The 17,424-nt window shown below is 35.0% G+C and overlaps 1 protein-coding gene across 2 annotated transcripts; it reads left to right on the plus strand.

The window, feature by feature from the left end:
• Positions 1–1,715: 1,715 nt before the first annotated feature.
• On the plus strand, positions 1,716–12,362 carry LOC104599159 (kelch repeat-containing protein At3g27220-like). 2 transcript variants are annotated; one of them, XM_010261569.3, is made up of 7 exons: positions 1,716–2,149; positions 2,331–2,519; positions 3,519–3,748; positions 6,183–6,353; positions 9,241–9,346; positions 10,071–10,277; positions 11,983–12,362. In XM_010261569.3, the coding sequence occupies exons 1-7, from the start codon at positions 1,955–1,957 to the stop codon at positions 12,148–12,150; spliced, it is 1,266 nt and encodes a 421-aa protein (XP_010259871.1). In that variant the 5' UTR covers positions 1,716–1,954; the 3' UTR covers positions 12,151–12,362. The 2 variants fall into 2 exon arrangements, with proteins under 2 accessions (XP_010259871.1, XP_010259872.1); XM_010261570.3 differs by lacking the exon at positions 11,983–12,362 and adding an exon at positions 10,380–10,969.
• Positions 12,363–17,424: the final 5,062 nt, after the last annotated feature.

Raw genomic sequence — 17,424 nt, forward strand, 5'->3', positions numbered from 1 at the left:
TTTATTAATGATATAAATAAAATACAAATTTAATATCAAGCCAATAATGAAATTGTTTTCTTTATTGGTGGCGAATCAACAATTCAACCTTTTGAGTCAAAATGTGTCAAACTCTTGATGTTATATTTAAACAACAACAACAACAACAATAATAATAAGAGATAAAAACACACAAAAGTATAAAAAATACAAAAAAATGTAGAAAACATTTGGTCACTTCTCTAATATCATATATTCATAAACAAAAATAAATGTGACAAATAATAATAATAATTTTGATAGACATAGAAATATAAACAAAAATTGTAGAAAATTTTGGAAATATATTATTTACTATCATTATCATCACAAAAAAATCCCCATGTGCAAAGCACATGTACAATTACTAGTATATGTATACTCCTTTCTTCCTTCCCCCTTTCTTGCTTCCTCCTTAACTCTCTCTCTCTCTCTCTCTCTCACTCACTATTAAAATTCATGTTGTGGGTTTAACTAGTAAAATTTAATGATGAGAAAAATATATCTCAAATATAGAATTTAATGAGAGAATATAATTTAGATATGAGATTTAATGAGAGAGAAGAAAATAGGAAAATAGTTTTATTTCTAATTGGTTTTAAATTGTATATTCCATTTCCATAATTAGTAAAAATATTTATTTATAATTGGTTTTAAATTGTATATTCTATTTCCATAATTAGTAAAAATATTTCTTATTTATCATAATTGTTATTGTTTAATATGTCAAATATATGATATTAAAAACGTTCCTAAATTTTTCTTTAATTTCTATTTTTTTTTGAATTTTTACTATTTAATTGTGGCAACATGAGTTGGCCCATTTGACCCAAAATGGTTTAATTTCTTACCACCACCTAGATGAAAAACATTATTTTTCCATGTAGATTTTAAAAGTACAACTTTTTATTTTATTGGAATTATTAATTTAGTATGTATTGATTTAATTAGTGGAATTTAGTGATGAGAATAAATAAGAATGCTTTAAACATATGATTCAATGAGGGTGAATGGGAGTTAATACCTTAAATGTGAGATTTAATGAGGGAATTGAATGCATTGAATAATAGTATTCAATTTACATTTTTTACTCTCACAATAAAGATACTATATTTCAAAAAAGGGGTATTTTAGTCAAGAAAAATTCTAGAAATCTTAGAGGCTATTCGTATTTTTTATAATACTATAGATATAAATTTGAATATATATATATATATTTATAATTTTAGAGTGGGTTTATTGACTAACCCAAACCCATCCCAAGTGCATTAAATTACAATAAGGGCTAGAAAAATCGGATTTTACCTTTTGGCTCAGGCTTTAAGCCCAAAATTTAGGACTAGGTCCGAGTTGACCATAAACCGGGCCCAACCCGCCCGACTTGCACCCTATGAAAAATTGCCGGATGGTGTGATCACCTGAATTGATGTCCGATGCCGGAGAGGAAGCGTGGAATCCAATTATCCAAATTCGATTCTGGACTTTCGAGATGAGACGAGGCAAACGGACAGAGAGCAGAATCGATAGAGGAAGCGGGCATAGGATTTTGGGAGTTAACTTCCGTCCCATTAGCTCCATATGCGTCACAGGAAGTACACGTGCGGTCGGACAGGTGGCAGTTCGCTATTGTGTGAGGCGCTGATGCGAATTTAATTTTGGTTGTGAGCTGTTATTAAAGCGGGAACAGCTGTGTTATCGTGCAGAGAAAGCACATGCTACCCGTTGATTGACGAAAAACCATGGCGCCGAAGGCGAAACCGGAAACCAATGGCGCCCATGCTTTCTCATTCTCCCACCATTTTCCTCCCACCATCGTTTCTCCTAGATCCTTTCAATCACCTTCAAATTATCTCTCGGCATCTCCGTCTACCCCCATCTCTGTCTCTCTCCCAGGATTCTCTTCTCTGTCTCTTTCCAAGGCTTTCAATGAAATGAAATGGCGAGGCCGAACGCTAAGCACGTTTCGTCAAGACTCTTCTTTCTCTTCTTGTTTGTAGGCCTTCTAGCGCTCGCTCTGATTTCTGACTTTCTCTGGGCTTCGTCTTCTTCCTTGGCTTCCGCTTATTCTTCCCTCGCCTCCAACTGGGCTTCCGAGAAATCTGGGAGTGTGGTCATACATAATGTCGAAAAGGTGAGTTGGATTAATGACATAGCATTTCTTAAGATATAGAACATAATTCCAGCAGGTTTTATCGATTTTGGACGACTATTCTATTTAGGGTTTTTGATTGGGTGTGTTAGACTTTTAGGCGACTGTTTTTCGTTAATAAGGGTTGATCTACTTAGGTTTAATGGTTTTGCACTCGCATTAGGAAAAAACTGATGAAGTTAATAAAGACCCGGCTCCTGGTAGATTCTTGTCCGCAACCTACGCTGATATACCTGCACCAGAACTGAAATGGGAGCAGATGGCGACGGCCCCTGTTCCTCGTCTTGATGGGTCAGCGATACAGATTAAGAATCTTCTCTACGTGCTTGCTGGATATGGTACCATCGACTACGTGAGACTCCTTCTCCACCCTTCGAGATTATTTACTTTTTTCTTAGTTTATGGGATTTAATTGCTTATGGTCTTTGGTTGATTCATGAACTCACTTCAATGTTTAAGTGTTTGCAATTTGATTGCTTAATGGTGAGTGTCAGCTTAATACGAAGGTCGTTATGTGATCTTCATTCTTTATATCCAACCAATTTTCCGAAGTAACGACATGAACTGAATTGTATAACCTGAACGGCCTGCATTGTTCAATGGCTTCTGAAAATTTTGAAGCAATGGATTTTGCAGTTTTTTTCTATCAATTTGTTTGGTTTTTGAGCTTATTGTAAACCTTATAAATGAGACTTCTAGTTAATATAAGAAAGTGCATTGCATTTTGTTTAACTTGGTTTACATGAACCCTTCATAATGTCCTCACGCATCATAGTTGAGAGAGAATATTTGATAAGATAAGCTAGAATCACTGGGCTAAATGGCAATGTTCTTAGCTAGCAGTCTGTTGTATCACAGATTTCTTTTTATTTTATTTGGTAGATCGCTATTGTTTTTCTGAAGTGATAAAAAATAGACCTGATAGGGTATTCCTAAGTTCTACACAAATGAGCTGCTGGTCTAAGTGATGGCTCTTTTCAACTAAAACATTAATAAAATAATAAATTCTTTTGATGGATTGTTGTAGCTCTCCACTTGATTTTCTTTTTATTTTATTTTTTAGATCACTATTGTTTTTTTCTGAAGTGATCAAAATAGACATGATAGGGTATTCCTAAGTTCTACACAAATGAGCTTCTGGTTTAAGTGATGGTTCTTTTCAACTAAAACGTTAAAATAATAAATGCTTTTGATGGAATGTTGTAGCTCTCCACTTAATTTTAGTGATTCTTGTCTTCCTGTCAATGAGCAATTGATGTGGTTGTAGTTTTAGTTTCTTTAATACATAAACTCTACATAATCAGTTGACCTTGGCTGTTTTCTGTTTATTCTTTATGTTTTTACCTTATAGGTGCATTCTCATGTTGATGTCTATAACTTTACGGACAATACATGGGGTGGAAGGATTGATATGCCAAAGGAAATGGCTCATTCACATTTAGGAGTGGCATCAGATGGGAGATACATCTACATAGTCAGTGGACAATATGGTCCACAATGCAGAGGGCCGATAACTCGTTCATATGTGCTGGACACAGAGACAAAACAGTGGGGGAAGTTGCCCCCTTTACCAGTACCCAGGTATGCTTCATGGTCACGATTTAGATAAGTGTATGGTAGTTTTTTTACCTTTTATTCCAAAATCATGTAAAGCATTATTTTTTATTCAATAATGAAGAATATAGTTTTTATCTCTCTTTTGACATGCGAGAGGTAATATTATACAAAAGGGATGAAATTAAGGGTAAAAGAGAAATAAATGAGCTTCTCTACACAATGAGAACCATATCAAAATAGGGGTTAAGAATAATATCCATCCAATCATCTTTAGAAAAGAACTTAACAGATATCATTTAGGGTAGAATGGATATGGAGCTAATTTTTGGCTTTTTTTTTTCTTTCTTTCCTTACAAAGTGACCATTCTCAGACTCAAACCCATGCTATTTTACTATTGAATCAAGCACTGGCTCCTTACTTTGTTTCTAGTTGTCCATCTTAATTATTATCATATCCTCTTGACCTGATGGAAGCATTTTTCGACCTTTCAATAAAACAATTACTAATCATGTTAATATGTAAAGCAAGATATTTAATCTTATGCCCAATCCATTAATTATTATGCACTGTAAATGTACTTAAAAGTGTTAGCTTGTTAGGTGACACTAAAGTGCTAGGGTGGGCCTCCTAGCACCTGGGAGAGTAGGCACCAAATGAAGCACTTGCTTGACTGGAGGCAAACTGCAAATGTTAAGAAAATTAAAACAATGAGAAGGAAAAAATAGACTTAGCATATAGAGCCCAGTGGTTTAAAAGGTGTGCCTAGGTGCACAGGTGAGGTGCATTTTAAGGTATGCGTCTTGCCTAGGCCCTTAGGCACATCACTTTGAAAAGGCGTGTGCCTGGTGTGCCTAGGCATGCCTAACATGAACTTGTTTGGGCTTTCCTCGAGGGGCTTGGTACAAAGGCAGCTCATAGAATTAAGAATGCAAAGCATCACATTTAACTATTTGAAGTAGTGCAAGTGGGAAAAAATAAAGAGATTGAGAGTTTTACATGCTTGAATATGTTTGATTTTATTTTTAAATTTTCATTTTTAATGTGTTTTAAAAATGAAAATTGTTTGATTTTAAGGGTCTTGCAACTTTCCTTATATTTTTCCATGGTGGTTCCTGGCTACACATCCAACTGCTGATTCTCGATGTTGTCTCACTGAGGCATCAACTAATCAAAGTTTATGTTGATTGTTGGATTAGGAGGGTTCCATCCAAACATTGATAGTCTTTGTTTTCTCTTTTACTTCTCTGCTTATTGCATCGTAGAACCACTGAAATTTAAGTAAACTCTGCAATGATTTATATTACCATCCATGAAAAGTGAATTTAAATCGAAACTCTAAGAAATTATCAAAAAATCTAAACCCTAACTTAAACAAAGAAAACTAATGCCAGGTTAAATAATGGAAAAAATAGGGCATAGACTTGCTTTTTTTTTTCAGAAATAAGATGTCCTCTCCATGGATGCAACAATGGTTGCTGTGAAGAGGAAAATAAAATGTGTCAAAAGGGGAAGGCGCTAGAACAAAAGAGCAGATCAAAATCGCTGCTCCCTGCAAATTTTTAGGTGGTTGATTGGCCATTGTTTAAAGCAAAATTCTTAGATGAAGTTTTTGTTGGCAAAACCATCTTCATCTAGGCATTTTGATGATCTCTCTATTAGATTCGTGTGTTTCTATGGTCAACCAGCCAAAAATACAAAATATTTTAGGAAGAAGAAAGAAAACCCCATTGAGGAAGATGCAAGAACAGATAATGAGGCATTTAGTGAAGAGAACTGACCTAAAAAAGCCTTCTGAAATTATGAGCCACACTGCCAAAAGATTTTTGAAACTTAAAGCCCAAAAGTATTAGGAAAATGGCTGTACTCAACATCTACCTGACCTACAAATGCCCTCTCTTCTGGGCCTTAGAACGTTTTATGAAGGGTATCATATCCTATTTCTTTCGTCTGTATGCCAATTTGAGAGAAGAAAACATTATGACAATGGCTGTATTCGACCTCTGCTAACACAAGATTTGAGAGAAGACAAAGGGTCTCTAGCTTGAGACTTGCATCTTCTTAATGGAGAGAGTAACTGACATGGTAGGGAGATGTGAGGAAACAAAAGGCTTCTCGTTTGATGTGAATGAATATGAAGACGCGGTTCATTACTCTTTGAGGGAAAAATAGGGAAAAAAATCAAAAAATTGAGAAAAATGGGAAGGGGGTTTTGAGCAAGAAGAGCCCTTATACACACACACACATACATATGATATGTTCGATATTCTTTTAATAGATACTAAGGTTTTTGGGTGGTCTTCATTACACTATTTTCTGTGTTCTAGATTTTGTAGCGATTTGTAATGTCTGATGCACCTTTTTATAAGCTGTTAGATCCATATTGATTGTCAGGTCTTGTAAAGTTGCATTTTTAGATCTAGATTCTTGAATGAAAGCTTTCAATATATCTATCTGTAGGTATGCCCCAGCAACTCAAATTTGGAGAGGTAGGTTACACGTAATGGGTGGCAGCAAGGAGAATCGCCATACACCTGGATTAGAGCATTGGAGTATTGCTGTAAAGAATGGAAAAGCATTGGAGAAACAGTGGCGAAATGAAGTGCCCATTCCCCGTGGGGGGCCCCACAGGTTTGTGTTCCATCTTTTCTAACAAATAGTATGCTGATTGTGATATAAATTACTGTGACTATTTTCTCCAAATGGTTTGATAGGTAATGATAATTATTTTCTCCAAGTTTCTTGGCACAAATGTACTCTTTTGACCATGTTTAATTATATGAACTTGATTACTTATATTTTCATTATTTCATAATACCTAGCCTTTATGTGGATATATTTAGTCTTACTATAATACAAGTGGGGACGTGTGCATTGCACAGGTTTTATTAAGAAAAATTTGAGGAAGAAGCTCTAAGTTCAATTGAAGCATTATATTTTTGGGTTATGTCTAGTTTATTTGACCACAATTCAAGTTGTGTTTTAGTGAGAGTGGCTAATTTTCTATTCTCTAGATAAATTTGTCTTTTTTTTGTGTATATATATATATATATATGAGTAACTCATAAGAAGAATTTATTAATTTTAAAAGAAAGTAGAGAAGCAAAACATTGTAGAAAATACAACAGACACCAAGTGTCTAGATATTATATTTTTTGTATATTACTGCTAATTTTTTTATTAATTTTAAACTTTATTAGGTTTGTAATTATTTTTGTATTATTTTAGGTAAAATTATAAAAAAACTCCTCTTATAACAATTCTATAAACCATCCTTGTGTTTTGACCCCTATAGTTTTGAAAAAAGTGTAAATACCTCCTTTTTGTGCTTTTCAATAACAAAGACATTGAAGTTACAAAAATACCCTTACCATTTGTTAAGGTGGTACTATACACAATTTGAAGTTTCAACTTTACCCTTCGATTCCACTAATTTATTTTGCTTGAGACCTTTTAAAGAGTAAATCTCTCTATTTGTTTTGGATGAAGTAAGGTAAAAAGATTGAAGTGAAGTAAATGGAAGCAAATCATTTTTTAAGGTACTTTAGTAAATTTACATCTGAATACGAGTAATTTTGGTATTTAAAAAGTTAATGCATTACATCAACATTTTCTATTTCGAATGTTAATGGAAGGAAGGTATTTGCACCATTTTTTCAAAACAATATGGGAGGTTTTTGTTAAGGTCAAAATAGAGGGGAAGGTAATTCATAGGATTGTTAAATTAATTAAACTATATTTAAGATTAATAAATTTTTATCGATTTTTCTTTTTATTAATCCTTATTAAACTTAACTGTTATATTAAACTTTTATTTTTCAACGGAATTTAAGTAAAAATTAATTATACAACTAATAATTATTAGATAATTTTGTATTAGTTTTATATTAGTTTTAAATGAATGTTAGTTTTTAATTTATCTTGTTACTTTTTTATTGATTTATTTATTTTTATTATGTTAATAACAACATTTTCATCAATTATAATAATTAATGGTTATTTTTACACAAGTCTAAAGTGGGGGGATGGGATAAAGACATGAACAAGTCTAAAGTTCTAGTCATACAATTTGAAGCTCCAGAGTTAATTACACAAGGTTTTGGAACTGGAAACAAGACAATCTGTACCTAAATGTGCAAGAGTAGCAGTAGTCCTGGAAGAAGAGGATAGGTGAAGTCTCTCATATTCCTCAGGGTGATGGAAACCAATTCCTTATCCTTGCCAACTAGTAGTGGGTGTCATCTTCCACCTACTACTTCCACCAAGGCATGATTGGCCCAAGAAGAGGGTGGGCCATGCAAGTCATAGCAAAAATTAACTGTATCCAGGACCACAATGAGAGCACTCCCAGATTTGACCATGTCTGCTACGAATTTTGCCGCCATCTCTTTCTTTTCCACCCCCACCACCACGACCATTACCTCTAGCCACACCTCTTCCATGAGTACCTCAACCACCACCACCACCTCTTGCAACAGCTAAAGCTGATTTCTCTGTAAGGATAGTGTGCATTGTGTGGAGTGGAAGCTCTCCAAGGGTTGCACATGACATTAGACTAGGAAACAAAGGACGAAAAAGACAATATTACCCCTGTAGCATAAACTTTTTTTTTTTTTGATGAATCCTGTAGCATAAACTTTAACAAGAAGATAAAACCATTTTCTTAATGTATGGTTTCTAATTTCCATCCTTTAGAAGCCTTTCTATTGTTACTATTAGGTTGTGAGTAATAAAAGCTTAATTTGAAAAAAAGGTAAAGAGAATAATTTTTCTTGATGTATTATGATGTTATTATTGTTTGAGCTGGGTTTCGGGTTTACCTGGGTTGAGCAATTTAAGTGGTATTCTCTTATGAGAAAACGTGCAATCTGATAGAAAACATCAGGTTTCAGATTAGTGATTGTTTGGCCCACTGTATCATGAATAGCTGGGTTTTGTGGTTCACCTTGGTGGTGGGCATATCATGGTTCACCTGGTTGAACAGTCGTATTTACTCACTGTTCAGTTGAACTGAGGTGGTGTATTTTATGGTTGTATCATCATGATATCTGCACTGGGTTTTGTCAGTAGACATGGAAAACAAACTCATGTTCACTGATTGTTCAATTTGCAAGAAGCCTAATTGGGTGTGACTGTTCAGTTGTAGGTAAGTGCAGTTTCAGATTTTCAAAATAAGGACTTATCTATTAAAGAACTTTGATAGGAAAAATAGGATTTTAATTTTTTTTATGAGTTTATATTTTAACTTTTACCGATGGAGGGTATGTTTAAGTCCAGTGGGGTCAGCCCACGAGGTATATTTAAGTTCATTTTGAAACCTCAGGGTATGTTTAAGTCATTCTGTAAACCTGGGGTATGTTCAAGTCTTTTACCCATTGTTATTGTTATTCATGTCTTGCATGATTGATCATAGGTTTCCTTTTGAAGGAGCCAACACTGCCTCTTTAGGTTTCATTTATAAGAGGATTAAAACAACTAACTTCGTTATTTCTAATTTTAATGTTTATTTTTCTTGTAGAGCCTGCATTGTGGTGGATGATCGGCTTATTGTTATTGGTGGGCAGGAGGGTGATTTTATGGCCAAACCTGGATCACCTATTTTCAAATGCTCCCGAAGGCATGAGGTTTGTTATATGGTTCTTTGGTGTTACGTTAATTATCAATGAGCTCATAGATGTTGTTTTCTATAAGTTCTAAAGTTGGATCGAGTCCTGGCACTGTCATCCTTTCTGCATATTAATTAGAGATTGTATTTCAGAGTGCACAAAACCAAGAAAAAGAATTGAATGGAAATTGATGTTCTTGCTTGTATTTTGATGTGTGGATATTTCATTCTGATAAATGATAGAACAAAGAAAGGCCATAATCCAATGTTGGTCCCAGCTTATCTGGGGTCTTGTAATATTGAAAGTTGTTTCAGTTGGCTTTGAGGCTAGGAACTAGGGAGGAAAAGATGAAATTTTTTAACTTTCTATCATGTTTGTTGAGAGCCTTATTTGTTTTACCAACTAGCCACAGCTTGTTTTAAAGCTTAAGCTGCAATTCACTTTTGTCTTGCTAACTTACCATTTCCCTGATTGTCACACATTCTGGTTTTTGCTTGCCTAAGGTTGATGCATTTGTTATTTTTTTAAAGAAAATCGAAGTACATTTAGAATTTTACTTCAAGACTCTGATACACTCCCATCCTTTGGAGTATCAGAATTTGCTTTAATTTCTCTTATAGAAATGCAACTTTCTAGATTTTAGCTAATTTCTTCCCTTTTACTTCTCTTTTTTTTTTTTTAAGTTCCATTTTTTTCCTTTTTCTTCCGTTGCCATTTTCTAACTTCCAATTTGTCTTTCCAGGTTCAATATGGTGATGTCTATATGCTTGATGATGAGATGAAGTGGAAAACCTTGCCCCCCATGCCAAAACCTAACTCTCATATAGAGTTTTCATGGGTTTTAGTCAATAATTCTATTGTTATTGTTGGAGGCACAACACAAAAGCATCCTGTAACCAAGAAGATGATTCTGGTTGGAGAAGTTTTCCGATTTAAGTTAGATACACTGGTAAGGTCCTCTTCTATATTTATATATTTATTTTTTTCTGATAAATAAGTATGATTTGTATTAATATGAAGAGGTTGAGAAACCCTAAAATTTCATGTACAGAAGCTTTGCTACGATATTTACATGTATCCATTCTGGCTTCGAAAAATAATACTTACCAGTGGTTCATGAAGCTGTCTATAGGAACCACAGAGAACAATTTTAATACCCTAACCACCACATCAACATCCATTCAGTTTTGTTGATCACCATCAGAAAGGGATACTTTGGCTTCAAAAACAATGCTATATCTCTCCTTCTGCACAACCCAGCAAAGTGAAAATGGTAGAAAGTTCCATGGGACTTTGCTTCCCTTTAGGTCCTCTTGTATTATTACAAGCTTCACTGAAATTAAATGCTTATTCGGTACAAGAGTTTCATCTAGGTGTACAATAACCATTTGCAACCTTCAATATGTAATTTGTATCATTGACCTCTTTTTTCCACTTCCATGCTGGATATGTAATTTGTATCTAGGTGTACACAAATTCATTCTTTCATGTCTTCTCTCTCTACTCTAGAAAGCTCTTTGGTTGCCTACGCTTGGTTGCTCCAGAGAACTTGCAGCAATTTTATTTATAATAACTCTTTTTTGATAAATAACTTTTATTTGTTATAATAAGATATCCTATTGATGAAGATTATCTTTACCATTTTCTCTCCCCTGGGATATATAAATATAATGGGATTTTAGTCCATATAAGATTGATATTGAGCTTTCTGCTATTGGATAATGTGATGATGGATTATTAAGCCAAGTGTATTAGGAGTAGGATTTTATTTATTCAGTTTTAGTGCTTCCCATGTGCTAAAGTGAAGCTTCATATCCATGTTTTTTATGGACTTAAACAAATATAATCAACAAATTTCAAGGAACACAGATGCATGAGATTAGTTGAAGTAGAATAAAGTATACTTCCCTTTTTTGAATGGAAATTCTCCGTGCTACCCCAGGGAAAAATGTATGTTGCTTTTTGAGAAAATAAATTGGGATATGATGCTTGCAAAGCTGTATATAATGGGCTATGCATCCAATCACGAGTGAACACACTAGTGCTCCGGACACTTCGGTGCGGGTCTGATGTGGATGGAACACTGGTGTGTTCACTCGTGATTGTGAGCAGTACAGATCTAGAATCAAATCTACCACTTCATGAGATCCTTGAATAGGAGGGAGGTATTAAATCAATAATTGAACAACTGGATTTGAGATGATCAATCCGTTGTCCTTTCGGAGGGGTACCGTTTCTATTTGACCATTCCAAACAAGGTGGTCTGCCCTGCTTTTAGTTCTAATCAAGATGTGTTATGTTCCCTTTTTTTCCTCCCGCACAGACTAACGAGATGCAAGGGTCATTTGATAATGGCTGAAACGGTTGAACTGAATAACTTAATCTTTGTCTTTTATTTGAAGGTATAGCAATAGAACCCAACTTCAGCCATTAAGGAGCTCAGAACCTCCTTGACAACTTATTCACTAAAAGAAGTTATTCAGCTCAGCCATTTCATCTGTTATCAGACGCCTTCAGTTTTGTATTCTTGAATGTGCAATTACGTATAAATAGGAAAAAGACAAACCCTTCAGTACCTTTTATCTATTTCTCTACACTTTTGTCCCTATTGTCACTTCTGCTTCTGTTATAACTTCACGACTTTATGGTTACAGGAATGGTCAGTAATTGGAAGGATGCCTTATCGTGTGAAAACCACTCTAGCGGGATTCTGGGATGGATGGTTGTACTTCACGTCTGGCCAGCGAGATAGAGGACCTGATGATCCATCACCAAAAAAAGTAGTTGGAGAAATGTGGAGAACCAAATTGAGCCTACAATAAATTTTCTATACTCATTCTGACCAATTCTAACCTAGCCAATCCAATTTTTTTATCCTCCCTCCCATGCAGTTATTATATGTTTAAAGTAAAGGACAAGCTATAATGCATTAATTAGTAATAGTCTGAAAGTTGCTTATAGGTGGTCCTCCACAATGTGTAATAGACCGTTTGTATTATACCGGCAATATAGAATTTCCTCTACAGTTATTGTATGGACAGGCCTAATGCAGATTTCTGATTTCCACTGTAAAGCTATAAACATTCAGAAAATTCAAAAAGCACACTCTATTCCCTCATATCTGCCCGTGAATTGGTATCAATTCTGAGTTGGCACCTATCCCAAATGTATTTTGAGACTAAATTCTGATCCTGGGGTTATCGGTCATTTTCCCTTTTTTCTATGCACATGATATATGTGCTATATGTCCACGTCATTTCTGTTGAAACGTGAATGGTATTAGACACCAGAGTAGGCTTGATTATTGTCCTTTTATTGCAAGAAGGGGAACGTGTTGTGCATTAAGGGTGTTTCAAAGTAAACCCTTTAGGCTGCAACTTGGGAATTGGAATGGCCAAACCAACCTGATAGACCCAACTTGGGCTTGAGTTGTTGAGAAATCTATATAAAATTTGTAAAGGTTTTCTTCCCTTTCCTTTTTTTTCCCTACTTTTTTCTACAAACCAAACATAGCCTAAGGGTAAAGAATTAAAAGATATGGCGAAGCATGGAGTAAAGGTGAAGCCATCTCTTTTTACCTCGCAAGGTCACGGTATCTCAGCCTCATGAGGCCATGTTATTTTAATTGTGTGAGCCGCCTTGTCGGATCATGTTATTCCTCGTGAGTTGCCCACGGCCTTACAAGAGTAAACTACTTCACCGCGTAAGGCTGCACCTAGTTGGCTCCGCGAGGCATTCAAAACCAAAATATATGTCCTGTGACTGTGAGACAAGTCAAATACGGCAAGGGTGCTAGATGCATGATCAGTGCCCCAAGAAAACCACGACTAGCTGTACTTGAGTCACTCTTTGAGGAGGCTCAAGATCGTGTTCCAACAACCTTGTGGTCTTAAAGGACATGTGTCCCAAAGGGAGAAACAGATAGGATCTGTCCCCAAACATTCATTACTCGAGTTGAGGATTATTTTGGAATCCTTGCTTCATTCATGTAGTCTTGTCTCCTTACTTCTGTAAATAGGGAGACCTTATGTGAAGGGGTTTAGATATTCATTCCACTTAGAGCTAAGTCTCATTCCTTGTTCTCCTCGATGATGTTTTTCTTTTTGCTTCCAAGACTCTAAGTCTATCTTTATCCCTATTGGATTACATCAAGAATATCTAATTCTAGTTATGGCCGGAGAAAGTGTAGGATGCCTCCACACAAAGTTAAACAATTAAGAACTGAAGAAGATATACTAGTTCAGCCGCCACCACTAGAGGAGCCAACACAACTAGACTTGCTGGGCTAGTATGATCAGAAAGAAGATATACCCTATGCATAGAAGATGAAGGTGAAAACATACACAACAGCCAATGGGCTAGTATGATCAGAAAGATGTATGAACTACAAGACTGGCTTGATAAGATGAAGTGCAACAACAGAGAATGGAGGGCATGGAGTAAAAGCAAGAGTGTTCATGTGTTTCAATGATAACAAATTCATTGAGAGTATTAATGGTTTGTGTTAAGTGTGTAACTATTTTCGTTGAGCTAAAAATTATTAACAAATGCTAAATGAAACAAAATTAGTATCGAAGAATTGAGTAGTTGTTAATTCTTTGATGAATCTCTCTAGAAAGAAAGTCTTAACTACCATGAGCTAAAAGGAAAAAAAAAAAGATTTTAAGTTCAAGAAGTTTTGATTGTGTTATATCTTGTCTAGGACTAGTTGTAAATTATAAGTTTGGAACGTACACAACAAACTTAATATTGACCAATCTCAATAAACCTGAACCTTAGAAAATGATAATTAGAATAGATATGATTGTTAAGTGTTTTTGGACTTAAATTTAGTCTTTAGAAGCCTAAGGGATAAATTTCTAGACCATTGGGATGAATTTATGCAAGGTTTAAGGTTTTTAATAATGAGGAATCAACTTCCCAAAATGATGAATCAACTACACTGTTCATGAGTCAACTGTCTTCAATAGACAAGGCATAAAATAAGGTGTCACTATTCATGAGTTGATCGCCACAAATGATGAGTTGACGGCTCTTCACAGTCGAAAGTTGGTATCAAGTTATTAGTTGTTTAACAGAGTGGGATTAATTAATTGATGGAGAAAAAGATTCCCACCTATGACTAGTAGTTGGCTAACAAATTTTATCAACTAGCTACTAGTAGTGAAAATTTGACCATTTAAACGCTAAACATCTAGTTTCTTCTTTTGGTATGCCTTCTATATGTTGGGGCTATGTTCTGAACATTGCTAAGAGTGGCTTGAAGCCAATCCAACAACTCTTTAATGGTCATAAGGTCTCAACATCTATAAAATAAATAATATTTGAGGGATGAAGAACTATGAAAAACTTTATTGGTATTACATTTGCTAATATTAGGAGCATTTTCTAAGAGCAAAGAGTTTGAGAAAAGAGAAGAATTCTTTCTGTGCTTAAAGCAATTTATGTAAAAAAAAAAAAAAAAAAAAATCAAGTAGCCTTTGAGGCTTATATGTTTCTCATAGTGGTTTGAGAATCTCTTCAAGTGTTGAGCTTATTTTATTTTTGTTACTTGTCTTGCTATTGATATTAGTTTGCTTGTATTTGCTTATATCTGCCTAGTTAGAGGCTTGTATTCGTATTTGAACGTATATTATTTTATAATTTGTAATTTGTGGGTGTTCTAAGAGGTGAACACTAAGTTGTTGGTAGGGATAGCACCATGAAAATCTACCTAGGTATAACAGGCACCCGAAAGCCCTACTTGTATTGATTTGACTGGCACCATTAAGCTCAGTCAGTCTGTGGTAGTGAAAATCTCAGGAGGGTCATGAGTAGAGGACATGAGCCGGGATTGGCAGAACCTCTCAAAATCTGTGTGCTTTATCTACCTAGCAATATTTATTTTCTTGTGTACTATTATTTGTTTGATTGCATTTTTATTTTACTGCATTTACAAGCATACAACAATCTTCACATTGATTGATATTGCATACATTTTTTTTTAAAAGGCATTAGGTCAAAAAGGGGAAAAGATTTTAACTATCCAATTGAAGGTCAGGTTGAGTTAAGGTTAAGGTTGGGGGTTTAGAACTTAGGGTTGGACTTAACCCAACCTAACCTAGCCCGATTTGCAGCCTTATCTAAGCCCTGGGCTTGCGTTATTTTAACCCTCGGGCTCGCCATTTATTAAAACTGAGAACCAGGCTGAAGAAATGCAACCTTTTACCCACTTCATCCATTTATTAAAAACTTCATCTCCAACACCCTCAACAAACAATCCCAATCAATTTTGTCATAAGCCTTTTCAAGATCAAGCTTGATTACCCTGAACAGTGCCATTTTTTGATAGAAACTTTTTGGAATGTCTTGGATCTTTTGTTGATATATACACAATTACCTGTGGTTTTTTCTTTTTGACTATGGTCTCAAATGGAGACAATCGTTTTGTCTCTTTGGCGTACTTCTAACAGCACTATCTTTATAGCCTATAGATTCTCTTTTTATTGCAAATAGCCCTTTTTCTTACTAAAAAACAAGTGTGTAATACAACAAACCAGATCTGCTTGCTAATGAATGACAGGCCCGACATAAAGCATCTTTGTTTTCTGCTGTCTTTGCAAAAACATCAGCCAATATATTTGCTGATTTTCTAATCCACCTGCATGAAAATACTCCGATATCAGGAACCTAATTTCCCATCTGAATCTCCAAAGTACCACTCTCACTCCATTCATCCATCCAATTTTGATTGCTAATGAAAATCTCCATAATTTTAAAAAGAGAGGTGGGGAAGAATGGATTTGTAAATTGGATTCGGTTTTTTTATTTGGTCATTACCAAATATAGGGTTGGAGCTTTACTGTTAAGAGAGGACTCTGACAAAGCGATGTTTTATCACCTTTCTTGTTCACTTTAGTAACGGATGTCCTTAGTTGTTATCAAGGGTCTCAACAGTGGGAAAAGAAGGGGTGGTAGCCTCTCACTTGCATTTCTTCTTCTTCATCGCACATTGCAATTTGCAGATGACACCACTTTTTGTGAGGATAGTGGATTAGGTGGAATCCAAAACTTTTATCTTCTAGTAAATTGCTTTGAGAAAATTTATAATATGGAAAAGCTACAAGTTACTTGGTGGTAACGAACCTGGATATATCAGTAGTTGAGTACTTGAGTCCTATGTCGGTATTTTGGGATACCCAGCGAAGTATTGGCTGTTAAAGTATCGTGGTCTACCACTTGCAAGCAATACCAAATTGTACAACTTGTGGAATTCAATCCTTTTTTTTTTGGATAAATAATTGTGGAATTCAATCTTGGACAAGTTCTCCAAGAAATGGTTTCTTGAAAAGAAATTATATTTCTATCGAAGGTTACTCTTATAAAGCCCACCTTTGCCAATATCCTAGTTTACTTGCCATTAGTTTTCAAAATCCTAGTCAAAGTGGCAAAATTGGAGGACATAAATAAGGGACTATGGGATTTTAGTGACTCTAAATGTGATCACCTCATTAATTGGAATACGATGTGAAAGAGCACCAAATATTTGGGTTTGGGAAGATTGACTCTAGAAACTCCTCTTTGTTTGGCATGTGGCTGTGTAGCGTTTCTCTTTAGATACTGACAAATTATGCATATAATGATCAGAAGATTTCTTTGAGTTTCGGGAAATGGTTGGGATGTTGGGTCCAGCTTTAAAAGCAACACTTGTATCACCTTGGAAATCATCTGAGGGTAAGATCCCAGAAGATCTTTGGTGGGGTAACTTGCTTTTGAACGATTTACAGCAATTGTTTTGGGCTCAAATGTAAGAAGGGTGTGGTAGGGTGAGATAGTAGTGGATCTAGTGACTATACTCTTGTTATGTGTATTTGCAACCTCTTGTTGTAACTGTATTAATTATTTAATGAATGAATTCCTTTTTCTGTTGATCAAAAAATTAAGAAAAAACAAAAAAAAAGATCAAGTATCCAACCTATCAAACTCTTTCTTTATATAAGAACATGTCCACTTTAAGCTCACATATATATATATATATATACCTTTACTGTTTAGCTAATTGACAAATTGTACATTTACTGTTTACATATTATCTAGTACTACCCCTACTGTTTCTG

Source organism: Nelumbo nucifera, chromosome 2, assembly GCF_055504915.1.
Source record: "Nelumbo nucifera cultivar China Antique chromosome 2, China Antique-T2T, whole genome shotgun sequence".
In the NCBI taxonomy this organism is placed as follows: Eukaryota; Viridiplantae; Streptophyta; class Magnoliopsida; order Proteales; family Nelumbonaceae; genus Nelumbo; species Nelumbo nucifera.